Genomic DNA, 22655 nt, shown 5'->3' with positions numbered 1-22655 from the left:
CAGGCACCCAGCGAGCCCCTCACTCCCCGCACCGTCCGTTTCTGTCATTCTCCCTCTGCTGACGCATTAAAGGCTAAGCTCTCACGCTCGCCAGCCTGTGTGAATTTCAGGTGTTCCTGTGCTTTCTTCTAGAGCAGGGTCGGCAAACGGGGGCTCACAGGCCAAACCTGGCAGGTCGACTATTTTTGTATGGTCTGCAAAAAGAATGATATTTAGATTTTTAAAGAGCTGGGGGAGAAAAAAATCAAAGGAAGAGTGTGTGACAATTGAAAACTAGATGAAACTCACATTTCACGTTGATAAGTAGTTTTATTGGCACAGATGCGCCCATTCATTCACGTGCCCTGCAGGGCTGCTTGCCTGCAGCGGTGGAATTGAGTGGTGGTAACAGGACCGTCTGGCCTGCAAAGTGGAAAATATTTGCCGTTTGGTCCTTACTAGGAAGTTTGCAGTCCCTGGTCTAGAGAATCGAGGGTGCAGGCGCTCTGGCTTCAGCCCGTTAGGGCTGAAGGTCACCTCCTTTGCTCTTTTCTTTGCAGCCCACAGAGTCTCCGGCATCAGAGGGGCTGTTCCCTCCAGCAGGTTGGCTCCCAGCCACTGTCTCTGGAGGTTCCGGAGGATCCAGTGAGGGCGCTGGTGGCTTTGGTGCCCGGCAGGCCAGGCCAAGTGCCGATGTGCCACTGCCGGCCCCCTGCAGAGCCCACCCGACTTCCCCACTGCGGACAGGGTGCCCAGTCCTCGGGCTCAGGTCTGCCCTGCAGGCCACAGGGGTGCCCAGCATCCTCCTGGCTCTAAAACTCTGGAGAAAATAGGCTTGTGGCCTCTTGCCAGAGCCCCTTGGAAGGAGCACCTCTGGTCCCCGTCTACCTGACAGAGGCTGCAGAGGGCTGCCGTCTCCCACCCTCTCCGCTGAGCACAGCACGCTCGTCCCACTTGCAGTCTGCACTCTGTGTTCACTGTCAAGTCGAGGTAGAGTTTCTTCTCCAGGATGGTCTTCCTTCCCCATCGCTGATGCTAACCCTCATCAGCCCTCTGTGCATGGGAGGAAAGCCTCGTGGCCACCTGCTCCCTGCCTGACGCGCCCTGCAGTGGGGGGCGCCCGCCGTGTCCCCACCCCGGCGCCAGGGGGAATGGCCCTGCCTTCCTTGTAGCCAGCGACCATCCCCGCCTACAAAGGGGGTGAAATGGATAAGGATCCAGCAGAGCTCTGGGTGCAAATGGCCCTGGTCCCTCGGACTCTGGCCCACCCTCACTCCCACCCGCTGTGGCGCTGTGACACTTGGGGCCAGGTCACCCTCTGGGGGGCCGTCCCGGGCGCTGTGGGGTGTGGAGCAGCCTCCCCGGCCCCGCCCCCTCGATGCCACGAGCCCCCAGTGTGACAGCCACAGACATCCCCAGGCATTGCCGTGTGTCTCCTGGGGACAGGATCAGCCCTAGCTGAGGGCCCTGGCTGACCTTTCTCTCTTCGGCGCAGAGGGTGGTTGGTTAGTATGGCTGTGCTTTTTGGACTCTGGTAGTGAGGCTTCGTCAGCTCAGTTTAGTTCCTCTCCCCCGGGCATGTGTGCGAGCCCTTGCATCTGCCCGCCACCTTTTCCTACTGAAAGGCAGTTTTCGTGGCCGTGGTCCACAGCCTTGGGTTTTGGAGTCCCTTAAGCACGACAGATGCTAGCTGTTGGCCAGGGCCACAAACCCGCACTTAACAGGGAGCGAGGGATGGACCTCTGGGGCTGTGGGTACGTTATCTCCACGTGCCTCTCTTCTCTGGGGCAGGGGTTGGGGGGCTGGGCCGACAGCAGGGTTGTGGGAACCGGGACTCTGCAGGGCGTCGATGTATCTGCTCTGTAGGAACCGGTCCTCTTTCAGGAACTAGTTGTTGGAGAGGTGACTGCCCCCGAGGAATCTGAAGTTCTCTACCAAGCCCGTGGGCAGAGAGGCCCCCGATCCTGGGGTCGTTCGGGGTATGAGGGAGCTGGGCCCCTGCCCCCATGGGTAGGAGGGGCGCCGTGTCCCGAGTGGACCCTGAGCGTCCTCGGGGCTGGGCGGCATCCACACTCACACCCAAACCAGCGCCCAACAGCTCCTGCGAAAGCGCACCCTGATGACAGGGCTGCCCGTTTCTTCCTCCTGGACTCCCGCCGAGGGTTCTGGACCACTTGGCCCTAGCCCCGTGGCACGTGAATGAACCCCTTGCTTCCTGGGCTTCTGGACACATGGCAGAGCTGGTAGTGGAGCCGGGGCTGGGCCTCCATGTGGAGTGGGGGTCGGTGGAAGGAATTAGAACCCAAGCCCGTGGGGCCAGGGCAGGCAGAGACCGCCCGAGTCCGTGGGGGGAGGATGAGGGGCGAGGCTGCAGGGCTGCTCTGGGCCCCAGAGGAGGAGGCGGTAGCTATAGGGACAGGATGGCAGATGGAGGCTTTTACAGACTCTAGGAGGGGGCGGGGACTTCCTGCTGGCTTCATCCTCCAGTTTGGGAGATGTGGGAAGAAGAACACACACGACTTGGCCTTCCATTCCCACCCCCTTGGTCCGGAACGGTGCTGCCCCGTGGATGGACCTCAAACACATGATGCTCAGTGAGAGAAGCCTACACAAAAGGCCACATAGTGAGTGATTCCATCGACGGGACTTGTCCACAACAGGCAGATCCACAGAGACAGTGGGTTAGTGGTTGCCAGGCGCTGGGGAGGACTGCTAAGTGGTACAGGGTTTCTTTTTGGGGTGATGAAAAGGTTCGAAAATTGATTGTGGCAATGGATGCACAGCTCTGTGAGTGGAGGTGGATTGTAGGGCATGCGAATTATAGCTCAGTGAAGCTGTTAAAGAAATCCTACTGCCTGGATTACCAGGTTATCAGCGCACAGGGTGTGGGGGGGGTCCACGGGGTCCACAGGGGATGCCGTGCTCACCAAGCAGACCTCCCTTCCTTGGTCCACAAACACTAGGGAGCCTGTGAAGCAGGAGACAGCATTGGGAAAGGGGTTTTGGAACCGGGAGGCCCCTTTATGGGCCACTGGGGGGACCCGTGGGGGCAGCTCCCAGAGGGTGTCTGCCGTCAGTGGGACACGTGCGTCTCTCTCTGCCAGTCCTCAGGCCTTCTTCATACGGGGACAGTCATTGATTGCATCGTTGATTTTCACAGTGGAAAATTTATACCCATGGCTGGGGGTCTGGGTGAACCATGTAATATTACGCAGCCACAAAAATGGTTTCACTATTTATTGGTGTGCAAAGATGGGCATGGCATTTTGGGTGGAAAAACTAGGTTTTCGATCATGAATGTATAATCCCATTGTGTGTGTGTGTGGTGGGGGATTTGCCCAAAATGTTGGTCAATATTAGGTCTGTGGGGTGGAATTTGGGACACCTTAAAAACAAGGACTCTACAGGGCCTGAGATCAGAGCCGGCAGTGGGCAAGTCCCCGACCGGCCATGTGCATCCTCACGCCTGCCTCTGGTCACATGCTGCTGCTTTTGTTGTGAGCGGTCCCTTCCCTCTACCCCCGCTCCCTGGGCTCCCCCCACCCCGCTCTGTCTCTCCAGCTTTACTGATGGCTCTTGCCTGCATCAAGCTCTGACTCTGGGCCTCGTGACCTTGCAAGGACCAGAGGGAGGTTAAGAGAATTAGCTGGGGGTTCTGGGAGATGCTCTCTCTGTCCGCGCGTGTCTCGCAGGCTGGCGGCCTCCCCCAGGCGGGTGTCCGGGGCTCCGCTGTGGCTGCAGGGGCCACCTCCAGAGGCCTGGGCTCCGTTTCCCCAGGCACACGCTCGGCCAGGCAGGCTCTGTAGCGGGATTACTAACCAGAGAGATCAGAGGGATGCTCCGGCTTCACTGGAGAAAATAAAGTGTGCACACATCAGCCTTTTTAGGTCTGAGCTCAAATTAGTCCTATAAGACTGCACGCCACGTTGGATAGCTCACGAGTCCCTCCCGGCTCCCCCGGTGGGTGGCGCCGGGTGAAGCCTGACAAGGGCCTCTTTCCTCCACCGAGGGCACACTGGCATCCCGGCCACCCCACAAGGTACAGGAGATGACTTCGGATTAAACAGAGCGAGAGAGATTTAGAAGCCGGCTTGAATGGCCAGGAGCCCGGCGCACTTAGCTGGTTTTCCGCCAGCTGTCTGGGCCGCCGCCTGCCAGCCCTCAGCCTCCGGGAGAGTCTGCGCTCCCATGGCTTCTGCTGATCGTGGAAGGTGGGGAGGCCCGTCCCCAGATGCAGCGCTTCCAGGGGCGGCCCCCACGTCCCCCCACTTGCGCATCCAGGGTGGGGGGCCTCTCCTGAAAATCGCCCCCCGCCCCTCAGCCTGGGCCACCTTGAACTTCACTGCTGTGAAATGTGAACCAAACTGTTTCCGCTGCTCCAGACCGCGTGCCTTCTGTTCAGTAACGCTGCTGCCTGCTCTGGGCGATTAACTTGGAGCCCGAGGGGAGGTGACAGAAGGTGGGGTGACAGTGGGGGCCGGGCGGAGGAGGGCAGGAACAGAGCTGCAGCCCGGACGCTCCTCGGGCCCACCCGCCTCCGCGGTGCCGGCCTGCGCACTGCTGCGCCTTGCTGGCTCCCTGATTTATGGCGCTGGTGGTGGCCGGTGCACGGGGTTCGCAGTCAATTGCCGTATAAAATGTGCTTCCCCTGGAGCCTCCCCCAGAGCTTCCTGTCACTCTGTCCCTGGCAGCCCTGGCAGTGGCTTCAAGCCCAGATGCGTACAGTAGCATAGCGGTGAGGGTCGGAGTGGAGAGCACGGTGCCACGGCTCTGCCTTCCGGCTTGGTTTTGTGTTGGCTTAAACTCTGACCATCTAGAACAGGCGCCACCGGATCTGGAAGGATGGGTCTCAGGCAAGGGCTCCCCACAGCACAGCAGCCTCGTGCGGCCTGGGCATTGGCATCCCCGGGCCCACCCCCTCCCAATGCCAGGAGCCCCTTCGCTTCCCCAGTCGTGGCCTGGTGCCCCCTGGGGCAGGTCCTGGATGAGAGCCTGGTCTAGAGGGCGGGTTGCGGGCCGTTCTTCCGCCTTCTTTTTCACTGTCACCCCCCACCCACCCACCCACAGAACACTTTAACACTTTCTTTCTCATTGCCCCTCTGTGAGATTCTAACATCGTGGGTACACCACATGTCTGTTCAAAGACAGTGAAGCTTTTCTGCCCCCAAGAAGGAGTTTTCACCCCCTTAGGGGCAGTGTCCCCCGAGTGAAAACACCCTAGAGGACGGGTCTAGGGGAGCAGCCTTGGGAGCAGAGAGGGGCTCCCGCCAGCTCGGACGTGGGCAGGACTTGAGTGCTTGGTGGGCCCCTTCGGGGAGGGACTTCCCCCGGGCCGGGGTTCAGAGGCCACCCTGCTCCCCGCTGCCGTGGCTGGGAGGGCTGGTGGGAGTTGCCCGTGGCCCAAGCCGCTCCAGTACAGCTTTGCAGCTGATGAGCCTCCTGTTTGTCTCTTTGGGAAACGCTTGCAAAGAATCTCAAGCGTAGTTGCAGGCCTCCCCCTCCCCCGCAATTGAACACACCAGCCCGTCGCGTCTTCCCTGCTCCCCTGGCTTCACGGGGTTCTGAGTGCATCCGCAGAGCGCTGGCGCCCGCTGTAGTTCTGGGAGAGCCGGTGGCTCAGCATGTGGCCGACCTCAGCTCTCCCCAGGTGGGCGATGGGCGGGCATCCCAGCCCCCTCGGCCCAAAGCCCCTGTCTCTTCCTTCCTACTTCCCCTCCTGTCCCGGCGCCTGGGGTTGTCTGCCTGGGTTGCAGGCAACTATGTTCAGGCTTCCCGCCCAGAGGGTGGGCCCTGGAAATGCACACGAGTGCTCGCACCTCAGTCTCTCTGGAGGGGGTGCTGCCCACTCATCACGGTACAGCTTCCGCCGGCCGCCTCCCTGGTGGGTTCCCAGCGCTGGGGGGTCCCCACTGGCAGACACGTGGCCACACAGCTCTGGGAGAAGGGTGCTGGCTGCCGCCGGGCTCGCTCACACTGATGGGACCGCTGCCCCTTGTCACATGGCTTTGCTACTTTTCCTGGTGGAACGGGGAGCTTGTGATTCAAATCCACAGATCAGAGTTTCTCCCCCTCGGCACTGTGGACCCTGGGGCTGAACCATCTCTGGGGGCCGTCCTGGGCGCTGCGGAGTGTGGAGCAGCCTCCCTGCCCCACCCACTCAATGCCAGGAGCCCCCCCCCCCCAGCATGATAGCCACGGGTGTTCCTAGACATCGCCCAGTGTCCCCTGGGACGGCTTCCCCCTGGGTAAGAGCCCTGGGCTGGCGAGGTTCCTCGAGGGTCACCTTCACGCTGCCACAGTCTCCAGCGCGTGTCGCCCGGGGATGCCACCTGCAGGTCCGCTCCAGAGGGCAGTGACCTGCTTTTTCCTTTTCGTTCTACTTCCCTCACACCACATGTGTTGAGTCCACAGTCTCAATCTGGGCTTTTCTGCCGTCCTGCCTGTGAATGGAGTTCGTTTCTTGGCCGTGGTAAACGTCTTGCGGCTTCGGATGACGAGGTTGTTACAGAGGTCAGGCAGGCTGGCTCCCCTCGGAGCCTGGAGAACAGAGAGGGACTCCATGGGTCCTGGTCAGCAGGAGGGGCTGTGGGTGAAGGGAGAAAGCTGAGGGGCTGGTGGGGCCCTCGGGCAGAGCGCCCTTGGGAAGTGCCTGGCACCTAGGGCCTGGGTTCAGCATCATTGGCGCAGAGGGGGAGGTGGGAGGGCCCTTCACAGCAGGCGGGAGAACCGTCTAGGCTGCCGGGCTGCAGCCACAGTGCCGCAGGGAAGAGACTTCCTTTGTGTGGAGGAAGAAAGAGAGTGACCTTGGAGGGGTGGTGGGCAGCATCCTGCAGATCAAAGGCCTGTGACCTTGCCCAGCCCTGGGAAGCAGCCCCGCCAGCCAGGATGGGGGAGCCCCCGGGAGCCCTGTGCCTAATGGTTTTGTTTATGAAGCGCTTCCGAGGGCTTCCAGTGGATTTCCTAATGAACTGGTTTGTTATCGCGTCCCCCGCTGCCGTGTGGGTAATTACATCAGAAACAGGGGGCCGGCTCTGGTCCTGACAGATGCAGGCTCCTGGGAGGGTGGTTTCTGCCCCGTCTCTGGGTGCTTAACACTTTGTGGGCTGAAGCACCCCCTGGCCCTGGGATTGTTACCTCGGAAGCATGTGTGTCGCTCCCACATCAGCATCTGCTCAGCACCGGTCATCGGCAAGTTGCTGGGAGACGGGAACAAGTCGGCGAGGTGCAGAGGACACAGATGAGGGACAGGATGCCCAGGAGCGCTCCGACCCAGGGAGACCGCACAGCGGGCAGGCAGGCAGCGTCAACCAGCAGGGGCTTCTTGGGGGGCGGGGCGGTTCTAGACCTTGGTGTATTCGGGTCACAAAATGCCATCAGCAGAGGAGGGGTGCTGAAAGCAACAGGAAGGCGTCCCTGCCCTGCCCTGGAGGCCAGAAGTCTGAGATGGAGGTGTGGTGTGGCTGAAGGCTCCAGGGGATGGTCCTTCCCGCCCCTTCCAGCCTCTGGCGTGGCCGGTAATCCTTGGTGTCCCTGGTTTGTAGACGCATCCCTCCAGTCTCTGCCCATCTTCATGTGACCCTGTCCCCCTGTCGGGATCCCACTTCCGCTCTTCTTACAAGGGCCTCGGTCACTGGATTTAGAACCCACCCTGCTCCAGCGTGACCTCACCTTGGCCAACTTGTCTGCAAAGACCCTCTTTCCAAATAAGGTCTCATTCTGAGGTCCCTGGCGGACATGCATTGGGGGACACTGTTGAGCCCTGTCCCCTGGGGAGCAGTGGGGGAGGAGCGTTAGTCCACACCGAGGAGCAGAAAGTGGGGTGGACGGGAGAGACAGTTTGGGTCTGGGTTTTAGGTGCAGTGCCTGCGGGGCTGGCAGCAGAAGGGATGTGGGGCTGCCCGGCCGCGCTGCCCAGCACGAAGCCACCGGCCCGCACAGCCCTTTAACCACAAGTTAGTTAAAGTGAAGTAATTACGTGTCCTGTACCTCGGTCACACCAGCAAGTACTAGTTCATAGCCACGTGGGCCGGTGGTGATCTCGGGGACAACATAGACGTAGGACATTTCCACGGTGCGAGGAGGCCCCTCGTGGAGGTGCCTCGGGCAGCGAACATTCAGGGGTCTGCAACTCTGGGCCCAGCCGCAGCGAGCCGTGGGCTGGAAGACAGGCCCGCACCTGGCCCGGCCTTCCCACGTCGGGTCTGCGATCCTGAGGCCTCCGACCCAGCCGGCTGGCCTCACACGCACACAGCAGGGCAGGCAGGAGCCCCGAGGGCAGGGAGTCGGCGCTGCGGCCTCACCAACCACAAAGCTGTCGGGGATGATCTCAGTGAACCATGTTTAATAGTCTTCAGGCTGGTTGCTGGGCCTCCTCTCTCCCGCTTTGCCATCTGACATGAGCAGGACCAGAAGAGCACGCAGTAGGTGCTTGTTCCTGGCAGCCAAGAGGAAGGCTCTGGCGGACCTCGGGTGGGTGTGGCCCTTCTCTGCTCCCGTGTTCCTGCCCCCTCGCGTGTGTTTATTTCTCCCCATCTCACTGTCAGCTGCTGCAGGGCTGGGCCTGGCGCTGGGCCGTGAGGCCACAGCCCTTGAACCTGATTAGTTCGGAGCATGTAATGGTTCAGACGTGGAAGACAGACTCTGTGAGCTAAAAGTGAGAAACGATTTTGCTCTGGGATTTTATGGTTTCAATTGCTGGATCCAATCTAGGATCAGTGCCTTTCTTTTTAAACAACCAAACCTTGGGAAATTGAAGCCCTTAAAGTATGCCTCCACTGCGGGCCAGGCTGTTCGGAAACTCTAGGAAGTCTTATATCCATCCTGCCTGGAACTTGGGCCACATCTTAGACGTGTCTCTGAGCTGTGTACAGAATGTGACTGCTGGTAGGTGTAGCGTATTGGGATGGGTTCAGTAAGAAAAAGGGCCCACCTGCACACCTACCACCACGAAAAATAGAAGAGAAAGTCACCCCCAAGGCTGGCCCTTTTGCGTCTCCTGCCATAGGCCCTGGCAAGGTGACCAAGGATCTGACCCCTTCATTCCTTAGGTGTCATTTCAGGGAACTTCATTACCGCGTTCCTCCATTTATGAGCACCTGAGTTCATTAAAACGGAAAACCGGGACTTCCCTGGCAGTCCAGTGGTTAAGACTCCACGCTTCCACTGCAGGGGGCATGGGTTCGATCCCTGGTCAGGGAACTAAGATCTCGCATGCTGCGGTGCGGCCAAAACCAACCAGAAAACCTATGGCCGTCCCCGGCACAACGTGTGAGATCCGAGGCTCGGGGTTAGGAGCTGGTACCTCTGTAGGAAGGAGACTTGGCGACCCCAGACAGCATGGGGCTGGTCCCTTTGTTGGGCCCCCGGGTCCCCTTTGAAGTGGGGTCCGGGCCCAGCCCGGCTGGGGGTGTGCATAGCTGGCCCAGGCCCACTGCTCAGGTCCCCAGGGGCTCTGGTGGGGGGCACGTTCCCCCGAGAGTGGTCGGCTCGGGCTGCAGGTGTGAAAGCAGGTGCAGCCTTGAGGAGGTGGAGCCCGAGGCCAGGCCTCCATGTGCCAGGTTCTAGGTGCTTCCTGGCACCTGGTGAGAGTCAGATTCTGGCAGCAGGTGGTGGGGATGTGCAGCTTGCTATGCTCGGTAAAAAGCGGGACTGCAGTAAGTTTCCAGGCAGACACCTGTCTTCTGTCGGCTCAGACTGCAGAAATATGGTACCAGGGACTGGGCGGCTTAAACAACAGGCATTTATTCCTCGCACTTCTGGAGGCTGGGAGCCTGAGATCAGGCTGCCACTGGGGTCAGCTTCCCGTGAGGACTCTAGTCCTGGTATGTGGACCGCCAGCTTCCTGCTGTGTCCGCACATGGGGGCAGCGGGGGCAGGGGTCAGATCTGTCTCTGTTACTCTTCTGAAAAGGACACTAGTCCTACAGGATTAGGGCTCCACCCTTATGATCTCATTTAACCTTCATCACCTTCTAATTCCTTCTCTGCAGATACAGATACACTGGTGGGGTCAGGGCTTCAAGATACCTTGTGAAAATGATTTTGTGACTTACTCAAGGTTTGGCAAACTCTGTAAAGGACAAGATAGTGGATATTTGTGGATTTGGGGGCCATCCAGTTGCTGTGTAATTGCTCAGCTCTGCTGTAGCAGCACCAGTGTGGCCGTGGGCAGGGCCGTGTGCTGGGCTGTGTGCCAATAAAACTTTATTTACAAAAACAGGTGGTGGGCCAGATTTCATAATCTGCCCACCCCCAACCGACTTAAATGATGTACTTGCTCAGTAAAGAGATTTAGAAAAACAAATACTACAAAATTTTTTGACACCCCCCTCCCTCCATTGAAAGAACCGTGGTTGGTTTTGATGAATAACCTTGACTTTCCCTAAAGGTCTTTGGTCGCAGTTGGGGCTTTAATGTATTCTTGACTGTGAGTTTTGTATTTCTTCTGACAACAGATCCATTGTAAGACCGTTTCTGTAGTTGAATCGGTGCTTAGGACCAAGGATTACCAGCCCCGCACAGGGCCGTCGGGTGGCTCTGTCACCTACCCAGGGGGTCCACAGAGGTTGCCCTGTGGTTAGAGTTTTCCTGAGGCCTGTGCATGCGTGTGTGCATGCGCACGTTTTTCTCTCTGTGATGAAGCAGAGACGGTCTTTGTCTGGATTTCTCACATCCTTGGGTGAGATCCCCGGGGAGCAAAGGGCCTCGCTGACTCGCCCGTGGCTTGTCAGGGCTGCGCCCTTGCCCTGCTTGCCAGCCTTTTGCTCGGCAGGCAGCTGGTGTCTGCTTCTGGGGGGCATCCTGTCCCCCCTCCTCTTCTGGGGGGTGCGGGGGCGGAGCTCGTGTCTCCTCTCCACTGTCACTTTGAACAGCTCGTTCCTCCCGTGTTAATTAACTTGGCGCCAGCAGCTCCACGGGGGGCCCATCAGGGGCTCTTTGAGGTGCACTTTTTGGGGCTGTCAGGTCCCCCTTGATGAGCGGCTGCATCAGAGAGCCAGTTCTGCTCTGAGCGTCGGGGCGCCACCTCCCTCTGCTCGCATCACCTGGGGAGACCACCGTTCCAGGCCCAGAATCTGGGGGTGGGGCTGAGCCAGTGGGGGCTGGAGCTCGACCCCCAGCCAGGCAGGCAGGCCCAGGGTGGGGTCCCACAGAGAGCACAGCCTGTCTCGCATCCACAGAGGCTGGTGCTGGGTCCCAGGCCATGTGCAGCGCATGTCCCCCCCGCCCCACCACAGTCCCCCTCCTCTTCCTTTACTCCTTCTGTCCCCAGATGGCCCCTCGGCACTAATGGGATCACCAGCCACCCCGCCTTGGCTGATCTGAACAGGATGCTCAGCGTCCTCATTACCTAGTTGCTCGTGGAGCGGGAGCCCTGCCCCACGCGATTCTGCTGGCTGAGTCTTGAAGGTACAGAGGGCCCCGGGGTGCGCTCAGGCTGCAGGGGGCCCTCAGGCCTCCTCCCTCCCCTTCGAGCCCGGTTTCCCCATCAGAACTAATGGCCAGGCCAGGTCCCAGGGAGAGCACACTCCGGCTGGTCTCCGGCTGGTGGGGCTGCTGAGCTCAGGAGCTGGAGAGCAAGCAGCAGACACTCAGCCGCAGTGACTCCAGCAGGTCCTCAGGAAGGTCTGGGAGCCCGCCGGGCTGGAGGGGAGGACGCAGTCCCTCCCTGGGCGCTGCCCCGAGGGTTGTGCCCCAAGCCTCCAGCCTCCCGCCCTCCCTGAGCCACATTTCCAGGACGGCCCTGCAGCTCAGAGCCCCTGTGCTTACTCGCAGGCCTGCAGTGAAACAGCGGCGGGGGCAGTTCTGCTGGGCAGGGGCCACAAATCAGAAGACAGTGGTACAGGGTCCGTGGCGGGGGTCTGGCGCGCTCAGCCCCTGGAAGTTGCTTTTAAGTAGCCGGATCTTTTCGCTGGTCTTAGCAAATTCTTTTGCCAAACTGTGAGCTGAAACAAGGCAATGGGTCTGTGGTGCTCAGCGGCTTAGCCCACGAAGGTGACTGTTGCTGTGTCCTACACCGGGGGCTGTCCCTCCTGTCCCCCACGACCCAAGGGGCCTTGGCTTCTTCCCACCGTTTCCTCCCTGGTGCCCATGCCCCCCACACCTTGGTCCCCACCAGCGACAAACCCCACCGCAGCCAGAACCCCACAGAGACGTGAGGGTGAGTGTTCCCAGCCCTGCTCCCAGCCCGGGTACAGGCCGGGCTCCAGGACACAGGCAATGTGCTCCGGGTCCCCTCCATCCCCTCCACGGCGCACACAGGTGCTTTTTTTAATTACTTAAGGAAAAGCAATTGCAAGGCTGCTTGATACAAATCCCTTAAGCTGCTGTGGTGGCCAGCCAGGAATCTGGAACCCGGGCGCCATCTGTGCTCTCGCCACTCCACAGCCAAATTACACCGCCAGCCTTTCTCTGCTGCGAGGTTTCTCATTAACTGAATTGAGTTTGCGGGGAGTCGCTGGGTCATAAATATTCCCTCCCACTTGGTGTGGTCAGGCTACTGCTGTCCCCAGGCAGAGATCCCGGATGTGGCCTGGGAGCAGGCAGGATGGGGGCACTGGGGCTGCAGGAGACACGGACCCGCCCCCAGCAGCCTGAGGCTCCGGGTCATAAATATCTGGCTGTTTCTGAGCCAATTGAGGGAAGTCGGGAGGGGCTCTTCGGGGCAAGATACATAATCGCTGCATTCGATTAAGTCTTTTCCTTCCGCTTCCTTCATTTCCTTTGAGAAAGTGGCAGTGACGGGTGGTTGTAAACAGAGGCAAGATGTGCATTTAAAACGGAGACACGTTCATAATGTCCTTTGAAATTGCATGGGATGAAAAATGAACACACACGCAATTCTAAATACATACACGCGCGTGCACACACACACACACGCAGCCTGGAAAAAAAAAATCCGGAGATGCTTTTTAAGCTGTGGTTTGGGGAACGGCTTAAAAAGGGATAAGCCTGTTTAGAGGGTTTAGAGTCAGAGCTGCAGGGGCTGCAGTGCGGGTGTCCCTGAGGGGCGACTGCCCCTCGGCCTCCTGTCGCGATGCTCAGGACAGGTTCGTCCCCCTAAGGAGGCAAGGACAGTGCCCCTTCAGAGGGAGGCGAGCTCGGCCCCCAGGGTCAGGTCCACCCCGAGGTCCCTCGTGGAGCCATCCCTGGGGAAGCTCATCTCTCAGAAGGTGGCTGCCCACCGCCAGGTGATGCTTTGTCCTCTAGAGTCTAGACCAAGAGCCGGCAAACCTCGGCCTGTGCCGCATCCGGCCCTCTGCCTTTTTTGTAAATAAAGTTTTATCTGCACTCGTCTACACCCATTTGTTTACGAGTCGGTCTTGCTGCTCCCAAGTGACGACAGAGCTGAGAGATTGTTAACAGAGATCAGTGACCCGCACACCTGGAAGCATCTATACTGCTTGGTTCTTTGTGGGCAGCTCGCCAGCCCTGCCCTAGACCAGTGGTCCCCTCAGTCTCTCCTTCCTCTCGCTCTTGGCCTTAGCCCGCAGGTAACTAGGACACCAGGGCTGTCTGATTTCCTCCCCTTGACCGAGGGCTCGCCGTCCCGAGCCTGGCTTCTGCAATCCTTGCCTGGCTTCTCTGGCTCCCAACTCCTCTGGGACGGCTGCAGTGCCTCCTGCACGGGACCCAGTCCTGGGGGCCACGGTGACCCTGTGGCATAGAGGGACAGGCTCCCGGGACGCGGGGTTTGCATGTGGAGACGTCTTCAGGGTCTAGACAGCAGAGGAGGGGGAGGAAGGACCCATTTCAGCCCGTCCTCGTTATGCTTGTTTGTTCCACGCTTGAAGCTCCCAGGCACAAGGGACTCTACTAGCCAGGCCAGCATTGGCTTGAGGCGAGTTCCGGGCGCCCTGGGGCCAGGTGCTGAGTCTCCTGGGTCCCCAGCCTCCTCTCCCGAAGCCCAAGGCAGGCACACGGGGGTGGGGGAGCACCTTCTCCAGATCACATTTGTTTCCTTGTTTGCTCTTTGGGGGCTGACAGCTTTTTCTCTCTTCCTAACTAACCTTTGGAATTACCGCTGTTATAAGACATTCCATGTGCATTTTACGTGGTCGGGGGTACGCATGTCTGACAGGAGGCAGATTTTGGTTTGAACTGACTGGAGGCGGCCGAAGCTCAGAGCATGTGGCCTCGGCTCCTGAGCAGCTGGGGGCACCGTGGTGGACCACGGTCAGGTGGGGGGCTGCGACTCCGTGGGGAAGGCCAGAGGCTCCCACTGCGGGGATGCAGCAGCCTCACCTTCCCCTGCATCGGGGTGAGAAGACCCCCTTTCCTGTCTCGTGAGAGAATTTCTAGGGAGGATGGGGTAGGCTCGAGGCGCCCTGCGCGGTGTGGGGTGACTGGCCCGCGGGCTCAGTGGTCTCTCTCCTGCCCACATGCAGTGCACATGCCGGAAGGACATGGTCAAGATCTCCATGGACGTCTTTGTGCGCATCCTGCAGCCGGAGCGCTACGAGCTGTGGAAGCAGGGCAAGGACCTCACGGTGCTGGACCACACACGGCCCACGGCCCTGAGCAGCCCCGAGCTGAGCACCTGGAGCGCCTCCCGGGCCTCGCTCAAGGCCAAGCTCCTGCGCAGGTGAGCCACCCAGCGAGCCCAGCCCACGGCTCCCCGCTGGTGGGGCTGCAGGCTGTCGCCCACCTCTCTCCTCTCCTCTCTCCCCCCTCCCCTCCCTCCTCCACTTCTCCCTCTTTCAGAGGCAGAGTGTTTCTCAGGTCTAACTTCCTCCGCGGGCTGTTGGGGACTCACCGCCGTCGCTGCCTGTGTTGTCAGGGGACTCAGGCTCCCACCCACTCCTTGTCTACCAGCTCCTGGGAGGTGGGCCCTTTTTGCCCTCTCAGGACCCCACACACTGTCCCTCTCAGGCTTCCGGCTCACTATCGCGCCATCCCCGGTGCGAGAGCCCTGTTTCTGCGTCGGGGCCGCGTGGCCCTTCTTGACTCTGAGCTATGGCAGGAGCCGTGGGGCACAGGCACCGAGCTCCCTCCATGAGAGCCGCGCCCCTGCCCCTTTGCATCTGTAGATGCTTGTTCTGGTGCCTCGGATAACGTGTTGCTTGAATCCGCGGACGCGGAGGTGACTACAGAGACCTGTCCCCCGGACGCCCTCTGCCACCCCTTTCCATCTCAGAGGCCCCCCTCCCGGCCCACCTTCCACCCAGCGTGGTCCCTGCCCGGCCGCTGCCTGGTGTCTGGCGGGGAAGGAGAGGGCAGAGTGGCTGCCCCTCTTGGCATCTGCGCCGAGGCCACAGGGATGTGGGTGGCGGAGCTGGGGAGTGAGGGGCAGTGCCGTGCGGCCTCGGAAGCGTCCGACTCCATCATGCTCTTTCTCTGGGAAACGTCCAGGCTCTCAGGGCCTGAGCTGTCTGTGGACAGGTTTCAAACAGATTCCTTCTTGGTGCCCAAGGAACGGTCGGCAGGTCCTCGCTGGGCCTGGGGTATGGCTGGAGTGGGCGGGGCGGCCCAGAGCATCCTCGTGTTGGTGTTAGGGCTTCAAGGGCTCAGGAGGCTCTCCCTTGACCACTTGGCTCCACGGCGGTTGCCCTGGACAGTAAGACATTCCGTAAACAATGAGCATGGCGAGTCTCAATAAAACTTTATCTATGGACACTGGAGTGGGAATTTCGTATCATTTTCACATGCCACAAAGTGTTATTATTCTTTCAACTTTTTTTTTTTTTTTTTTGCGGTACACGGGCCTCTCACTGTTGTGGCCTCTCCCGGCTCCTCTCCGGAGCACAGGCTCCGGACGCGCAGGCTCAGTGGCCGTGGCTCACGGGCCCAGCCGCTCCGCGGCATGTGGGATCTTCCCGGACCAGGGCACGAACCCGTGTCCCCTGCATCGGCAGGCGGACTCTCAACCACTGCGCCACCAGGGAAGCCCTCTTTTAACTTTTGAACCATTTAAAAACGTAAACATCATGCTTAGCTTGTGGGCGGCACAAACAGGCTGCAGTCGGATCTGGGCCTCGGGCGAGGTTTCCATCTGTAGCCCTTGGTCACTGCTGGCGGGTCTTGTCCCCATTGGTCAAGGATGGCGCCTCCCCCAGGACCTGGTCCCTGAGGGGTGGGGCCTTGGCCAGTGTGTTCCTTGGGCGGTGCATCCTTGGTGGCACCCCAGCGCTCTGCAGAAACTGGGAGAAATCATCCTGGCCAAGCGGTCACTCCCAGCCCAGAACCTTCTCCCCGCTGGGCCTGTTCTCCTCTCTGCGCACCTTCATCCGTGTGTTCTCCCCACCCGAGGCCCCTCTCTGAGAATGTTCTCTCAGCTCCAGGGTGCTTTCCCATCTGCTCCTGGCAGCCCGCTTGAAGGTGTCTCTCTTTTCCGATTTCTTTTGTTGTCTCTCCTTTTGACTTTCTGCCCTCCTGTGTGTTCCTCACGAAAAGCACCTTCTCGGTGAGGCTGATCTGCTGCAGCTCCCGCTCTTTCCCGGTCTTTCCCGGTCTTTCCCGAGGGAGGGAGCAGAGTGATCCTGCATTTGCATAATGGTTGACTGGTGATGGCTCAGACTAATTGGTCAACAGAGTGACAGCCAAGGACTGGGGCATCATTCCAGGATGGAATGGGATTAGAGGCTGTCAGACGAGCCTGCCCAGAGGACGGGGACCCAGCCGCCGGGCCTTGGCCGGAACCTTCTGTACACAAAGAGCCCCTTACCCCCTCCCTGTCCCCTCATCATGTTGCACAACACACCTCCTTTCTGGAACGTCCCTCTCTCCCACCTCCCCTCCCTGTGTGCAGACCTGGGACTGAATAACAAATTCAGTCGTGTTCCCAAGGATGCAATTTTCTTTAAAGCCTTTAGTATGTAAAAGAAGGCTGACTCCCCCACCTTTTTAAAAAGTCACTGGTTGGGGGGGCTTCCTCCTAAGAGGCTGACTGGGGACTCACATTTGGAGGCCCAATGCCAAGCTGGAAGCCGCTGCCCCCGCCCCACCCCCAGTGGCAGTGGCCCTCAGGAGTCCCTGGTGACTTTCTCTCCTGGCCACTTGGCCAACCTGTCCTCGCCCAGCTGTGCCTTTTCTCCAGGGCTGCCGGCTCCCCCGAGCCTCCCTTGTCGGAGAGTTGGTTTGGGGGGAGGGGCAGCACCACCCTAGCATCCTTGACTCCTGCCGGATAGGGGATGGGGGCAAATCTGGCTCTGTCCCTAGACCAGGGTCTCCCCTCGGCACTGCTGACATCTTCTGTGGGTGGCTGTCCCAGGCACTGTGGGGGGTTGAGCAGCTTCCCCACCCCCGCCCACTTGATGCCAGGAGCAGCCCTCCAGTGAGACCACCACAGATGTCCCCAGACATCTCCCAGTGTCCCTCCCCAAGGGCTTGGCATTGGGGTGGGCTCCTCGTCCGCCTGCTGTGGGCACCCTCCCGCGCCCCCATCCCTGTGCAGCCTTGCCTTCTCCTCTGGGATGCTGCATCCGTTCCTTGGTCCTCAATCAGACAGGCTCAGCCAGGCCCCCGCCCCTCGAGGGCCCAGCCTTCCTGATGGCCCCCTGCACCCCGCCCCAGATGTCACCTGAGAGCAGAGGCAGGTGTTGGCTCCTTTGGGAGAAAAGGATGCCCTCCCGTGGATTTTCCTTCCACGCCTAGATCTTGTCAGGTGAACTGGCCCCGCCACCTGTGACCTTCTTGTCCGTGCTGCGTGGCCCCCTCGCCATCGCCGCCAGGTGGGACCCCTGCCCAGCTGGCGTCTTCACCTTGCTCCCCTCCCCTGCTCCTGCCTGCCTGCCTGAGCAGCCTTCCTCCATATGCAGGCTGCGTTTTCTTCTCGGCTCCTGATTATTTTCAAGGAGAGCTTCAAGGAATGCTCTGCGTTGCCCACATGTTCCAGCAGGTGTGCACTCTGCTGGACACTCACACGCACTCTGTGCAGAGCATCTGAGCAGCCGGGCTTGGAGGGAAGTGGGGGAGGGGAAGTGTGCTCCTCTCCGGACCCACGGGGCCCCGTTCCTCCCCAGCTTCTGCTGCTCCCCCTGGCGGGACCTCCAGCTGCCCACTCAGGAGGCTAGAGCCCGCTAGCCCTGCTTGCCCAGCCCAGCAGCTCCCGCCCACCACCTCTCCACCTCCCATCCTCGGTCACCATGGAAACAAGGAGCCAGGGAGCACATCCCTGCCCCCTCTGCTGCCCCCAGACCCACCAGGAGCCAGTTTGGTCTCACCTCTCCCCCTGTACCTGATGCCCTGGCCAGGCTGTACACGACTACACCTCCGACCCACTCCTTCCAGCCACCCTGACCCTGCCACGCTCCTGAGCCCTTTCCTCCGGTGCAGCTCCTGTCCGCTCAGAAGGGGCCATGACTATGGGGCCTGCCAGCCCCTGCGGCCCCAGGAGCTTGTTGTCCCTGTGACTTCACCAGAAAACCCACTGAAGGCCACACCTACTCGCCGTGGGTCAGGGAACACTGGAGGAAGGGGCTGCGACTCCTGGCCAGGAAGCCCCAGATCCCTCCCCGGGGAGTCAGAAGTTCTGGGCAACAGCCCCACCTTGGGATGCCCAAGGGGCTGTGTGCCCTGGGCCCCTCAGTGAGCCCCCTCACTCTGCCTCTCCTGCCACCTGAGGTCCAAGGACACCTGCTCCCATCTTGGAAATATCAGTGTAGGGATTTGGACTCAGTACCAATACCTAATTCTTATCATCTTCGCCAAGTGACATCCCGTTAAGCCTGGCAAGTAAAGTGCACGTTTATGTCCACCCTCCTCTGAAACACCATGAAAACGACTGTAAAGGAGGGACAGGGAAGAGGAGAGGGTACGAGCAGCATCGGCAGACTCTGAAGGAAGGAAAAGAGGGGCAAGTGACACCTGACTTTGCAGCACAGAGAAAACTCGAGTCCGTGGACCTGCAGACGGGGAGTGGGCTGGTTCAGGCCACAAGGCCTGGGACTCAGGCACGGGCGCCTGCTGGGGCGGGGACCGCGGTGTGCTGGAGGCATCGCTGAGCTCAGGGCCTCCTCCTCCACCCCATCCCCCAGCAGAAGGCGCTGGCCGTACTGCTGGGGAGATCAGACATGCCAGCCTCACATATCCCCAACCGCAGGGCCGGGTCAGAGTGGCCCAACGGAACAAAGCCACACATGTGATATTGGGGGTCCCCCGTGAAGTGACAGGGCTCCCACCTGCCTGCTCCCCTTCTAGGAGCCCTGCTCACACACAGCTACCAGCGAACATCTTAGTCCCTTGTACGTCATAGCCAGGGGTCCCTAAACCCCTGAAGAAACTCAGTGTGAAAGAGTCTCAAACAAAAAAAAGCGGGACCCCACAGGAGAGGCCATGCAGTGAGCAGAAGAAAACTAACTTCTGCGAGAGGGCAGGTGACTTGGCATTTATGGAAGAACCTGCTGTATAAACAAAAAGGCTTTTAGGAAAGAGATGGCTCTTGGACATTTAAAAGGGAGCAAAGGGCTTCCCTGGTGGCGCAGTGGTTGGGAGTCTGCCTGCCAATGCAGGGGGCACGGGTTCGTTCCCTGGTTCGGGAGGATCCCACGTGCCACGGAACAGCTGAGCCACAACTGTTGAGGCTGTGCCTTGTTGTGCGCCACAACTACTGAGCCTGTGCCCTGGAGCCTGCAAGCCACAACTGCTGAGATCCACACGCCTGGAGCCTGTGCTCCACAACGAGGGGGGGCCGCTGCGGTGAGAGGCCCGCGCACCGTGGTGAGGAGTGGCCCCCACTCGCTGCAGCTAGGGGGAGCCCATGCACAGCAATGAAGACCCAACGAAACTAAAAAAAAAACTTTAAAAGAGCAAAGAAATGTCCGAGGTGGGTTGGGAGCCAGCTTGAGGAAATCTAGAATGCAGACTTTTCACAACTCAGGTTAAACAGAAGATTGCAAAGCCTCTGGAACAAACAAACAGGTCAACGGGGCCCAAGCAGCACTGGACTTGGCGATCATGATGCTACAAGCTAATAGACAAAGGACAAGGGTCTTAAAGGTCAGGAGAGCAATCATTTCAGCCCAGGAATACCCAGCCAAATTACCAACTTCGTATGGGAAGGGAATAAAGATCTTTTGAGACAAGCAAAGTCCCAGGTTCCCCCTCCTTTCTGAGAAAGCTGCTGGAGGATGTGCTCCAGCTAAACAAGGGCATCAACCAAGGAAGACATGGGATCAAGGAAACCACATCCAACTCAGGAGTGTCCAAGGCAGTCTCAAGATAAGAGGAGGGCCTCAGGGTGTCATTGAGGAGCATGTGACCCCTGCCTAGGAGGCCACACCAAGATCTTGGAGAAAACCAGGAAAGCTAAGCGTCTAAGAGAGGGGGCCAGTTACTGACTCCAGAAGGAGTGAGCAAAGAATGCAGTGCGAGCAGCTCTGTTGCTCACGGATGAACTATATTTACAGGATCAGAAAAATGTAATATAGAATCTCACCACAACCAAAATGGGAGAGAAGCCGGGAGGGGTTGAAGTGGGCAGGATGGCCACAGCCTAAGTGTCTGTGCTGGCAACTCAGCAGAGAAGCCAGAACCAAAAAACAGCAGCAGCGTGAGGAGACACATGCAAGTCAATACAAGAAGAAATGGCTAAAAGAGGGGAAGGCGTCGCATCTGGGGAGTGGGCCCAGAGGATGCTGTACGGCCAGACTGCGATTAGGGTGTGCGCACAGCTCCCCACAGCTGTCAGCAAGTCAACCCCAGATTCCCCCGGTGTTATTTCCCAGCTTATGTTCTCACAGAACAGATCCTCCTTTGCATGCCGACGTTCACCTCACTTTCCCCTCTGCAGTAGGGCCTGTCCCTTCGCCTACGTCTCTGCATCTAGTTCCACCCGTTCGGGGGGTTGGGGGGGTCCCTGCGTTGGTGCGGCCCAGTGGTTGCTGGGGGTATGGTGCTGGGGGCAGAGCTCTGAGCCCACTGGTGTGTCGGGGGCCGAGGAAGGCCTGGGCTCTCTGGGGACCCTGAGGCGGGCAGGGGCAGAAGTGGCCTCCGGGCCAGTTCCGGGTTGGTGGGGGTGGGGGAGGGCCGGAGAGGGGGTGAGGAGTGGGGCAGCTGCCGGAAACCGAGGCCAGGTGAGTTGACGGTAGGAGGGTGCCCCTCTGCTGGGTGCTGGGGCCAGCGTGGGGGTTCGCTTGTGGGCACCTGGCCCTGCAGCATTCCCAGACCCTGAGAGAAGCCTCCCGATGACAGCTGGGGAAAAGCCCGGAGCCTCCCGCCTGTGTCCGCGTCGGGGCTGCACCTGGCACTTCCCAAACTCGCTCGGTGTGGAGAGTGTACCAGGGGAGGCCTGAGTCTTTCGTGCCCCCTCCCGCCCCCGTCTGTTGCCGACTCCCCCACCCTGTCCCCGCCCGCCTGTCCTCCTGCACCCCTCCCCCTCGCAGTGCGCCCTTGCACGCCATGCTGTGTGTGATGCCACGCCTCTGCCCATGCCGCGCCCTCCCTGGAATGCTCCCTGCTCTCCACCTTTGGTCATCAGGGTGCTTCATGCTGCAGACATCGAGTAGGGCTTGTCGTGTGCCGGGCATTGTCTGGGCTCAGGGCACAGAGCCAGGGGCCCTCAAGTTAGGCAGCTGAGCAGCAAGGGACCGGCAGTGGTTAGCGGTTAGCGTCAGGGGACAGTTAGAAGGAGGCACCCCAGGGGCCAGCAGCGTCGGGCCGGGAGGCAGCAAGGAAGCCGTGAGCCCCCAGCGTCCTGCTGCAGACGCCCCTGGGAGGAGATGCGGGTCCTGGCATCTGGAGCCCTTGGGGCCTCCCTGCCCACCCGTCCCCAGTCAGACAGCCCTGCTTCCCCTTGGTGAGCACTTGGTCCTTGGAGGTGCGGCTGCCAGGGACCCTGTAGGGTCTCCTATAAGGTCTTGGTGTCTGACCCCACTGGGGCCACATGGAGAGCTCCCTGGGGGAGGGAAGCCACGGCCAGCGCCAACAGCTCTCTCCAAAACAACCCCTCGGCTGTGAGACCCGGAGCCTGTGGCTGTCCTGGTGTCCCCTGCCCAAGGCTGAGCCTCTCCACCGCCCTGGCCCCTGCATCAGCTCCCGGGCCAGTCACACACCTCCTGAGGTCTCAAAGCTGCACTGCCCCCTCCCTGGAAAGTTTCCAGGAACCGGCAAGGACGTCCCACCAGGACCCGGCAGGGGTGCCCTGGCCACTAACCTGCAGCCCCCCTCCCTTTGTCGCTTTCCTTTCTTCCTTTTTAATCCCAATTCCCCCTCATTTTCACTAAGAAGCCACAGCTCAGCCTCAGCTGGGATTCTCACTTGGGGCCTGAGGACCGCCCTCCATCCCGTCCGGGGACTGTCGCAGCCCCTGAGGCCGGCGTGGGCAGGAGGTGAGGGGGGCCGGGGCGCAGCTTAGAGAAGGGGCCACTGCGGGCTCTGGGCTCGGAGCTCCTGCAGGTGGAGAGGATGCAGGGAGAGCCCGGGGCCCCGCGAGGCCCTGCGGCGAAGCGTCTAGGGAGTTAACACAAGTCCTAGAGAAAAACCCCCTGACATTTACGTTCTAGACAAATTAGTCTGAAAGAAAACAGACACTGGAAAAAGACTGAGGAGGAGAGGAAACCAAGTCTAGAGAGGAAGAAAGAGCAGACCAGGAGGCCGGGGCTGTCGTAAGTGCACCTTTTGTCTGTCGCGCAGGCATTTTCCACGAGCTTCTGTTTCCATCTGAGCCCACGCTCCCCGTGTCTCCCGCCCCACCACACAGAGGCTCCTGGAGCCCGTCCGTCCCGCCATCCCATCTCCAGCTGC

General features: G+C 60.1%; 1 protein-coding gene across 5 annotated transcripts in view; it reads left to right on the top strand.

The window, feature by feature from the left end:
• Positions 1-22655, top strand: part of KDM4B (lysine demethylase 4B) — a 111765-nt gene that overhangs the window by 64220 nt on the left and 24890 nt on the right. For 4 of the 5 annotated variants that reach the window (XR_009563566.1, XM_060297304.1, XM_060297306.1 and 1 more), the window contains exons 11-12: positions 14363-14559; positions 22415-22516. Coding sequence is in view for 4 of the 5 variants with exons in the window: in XM_060297304.1 (XP_060153287.1) it covers positions 14363-14559; positions 22415-22516 (299 nt within the window). In the remaining variant the exon portion in view is untranslated. The remainder of the gene's footprint in view (positions 1-14362; positions 14560-22414; positions 22517-22655) is intronic. The other variant, XM_060297307.1, reaches the window with a different exon arrangement.

The sequence above is a fragment of the Globicephala melas genome, chromosome 3, assembly GCF_963455315.2.
Source record: "Globicephala melas chromosome 3, mGloMel1.2, whole genome shotgun sequence".
NCBI classification, from domain to species: domain Eukaryota; kingdom Metazoa; phylum Chordata; class Mammalia; order Artiodactyla; family Delphinidae; genus Globicephala; species Globicephala melas.
This window is presented reverse-complemented; position numbering and strand designations above follow the sequence as displayed.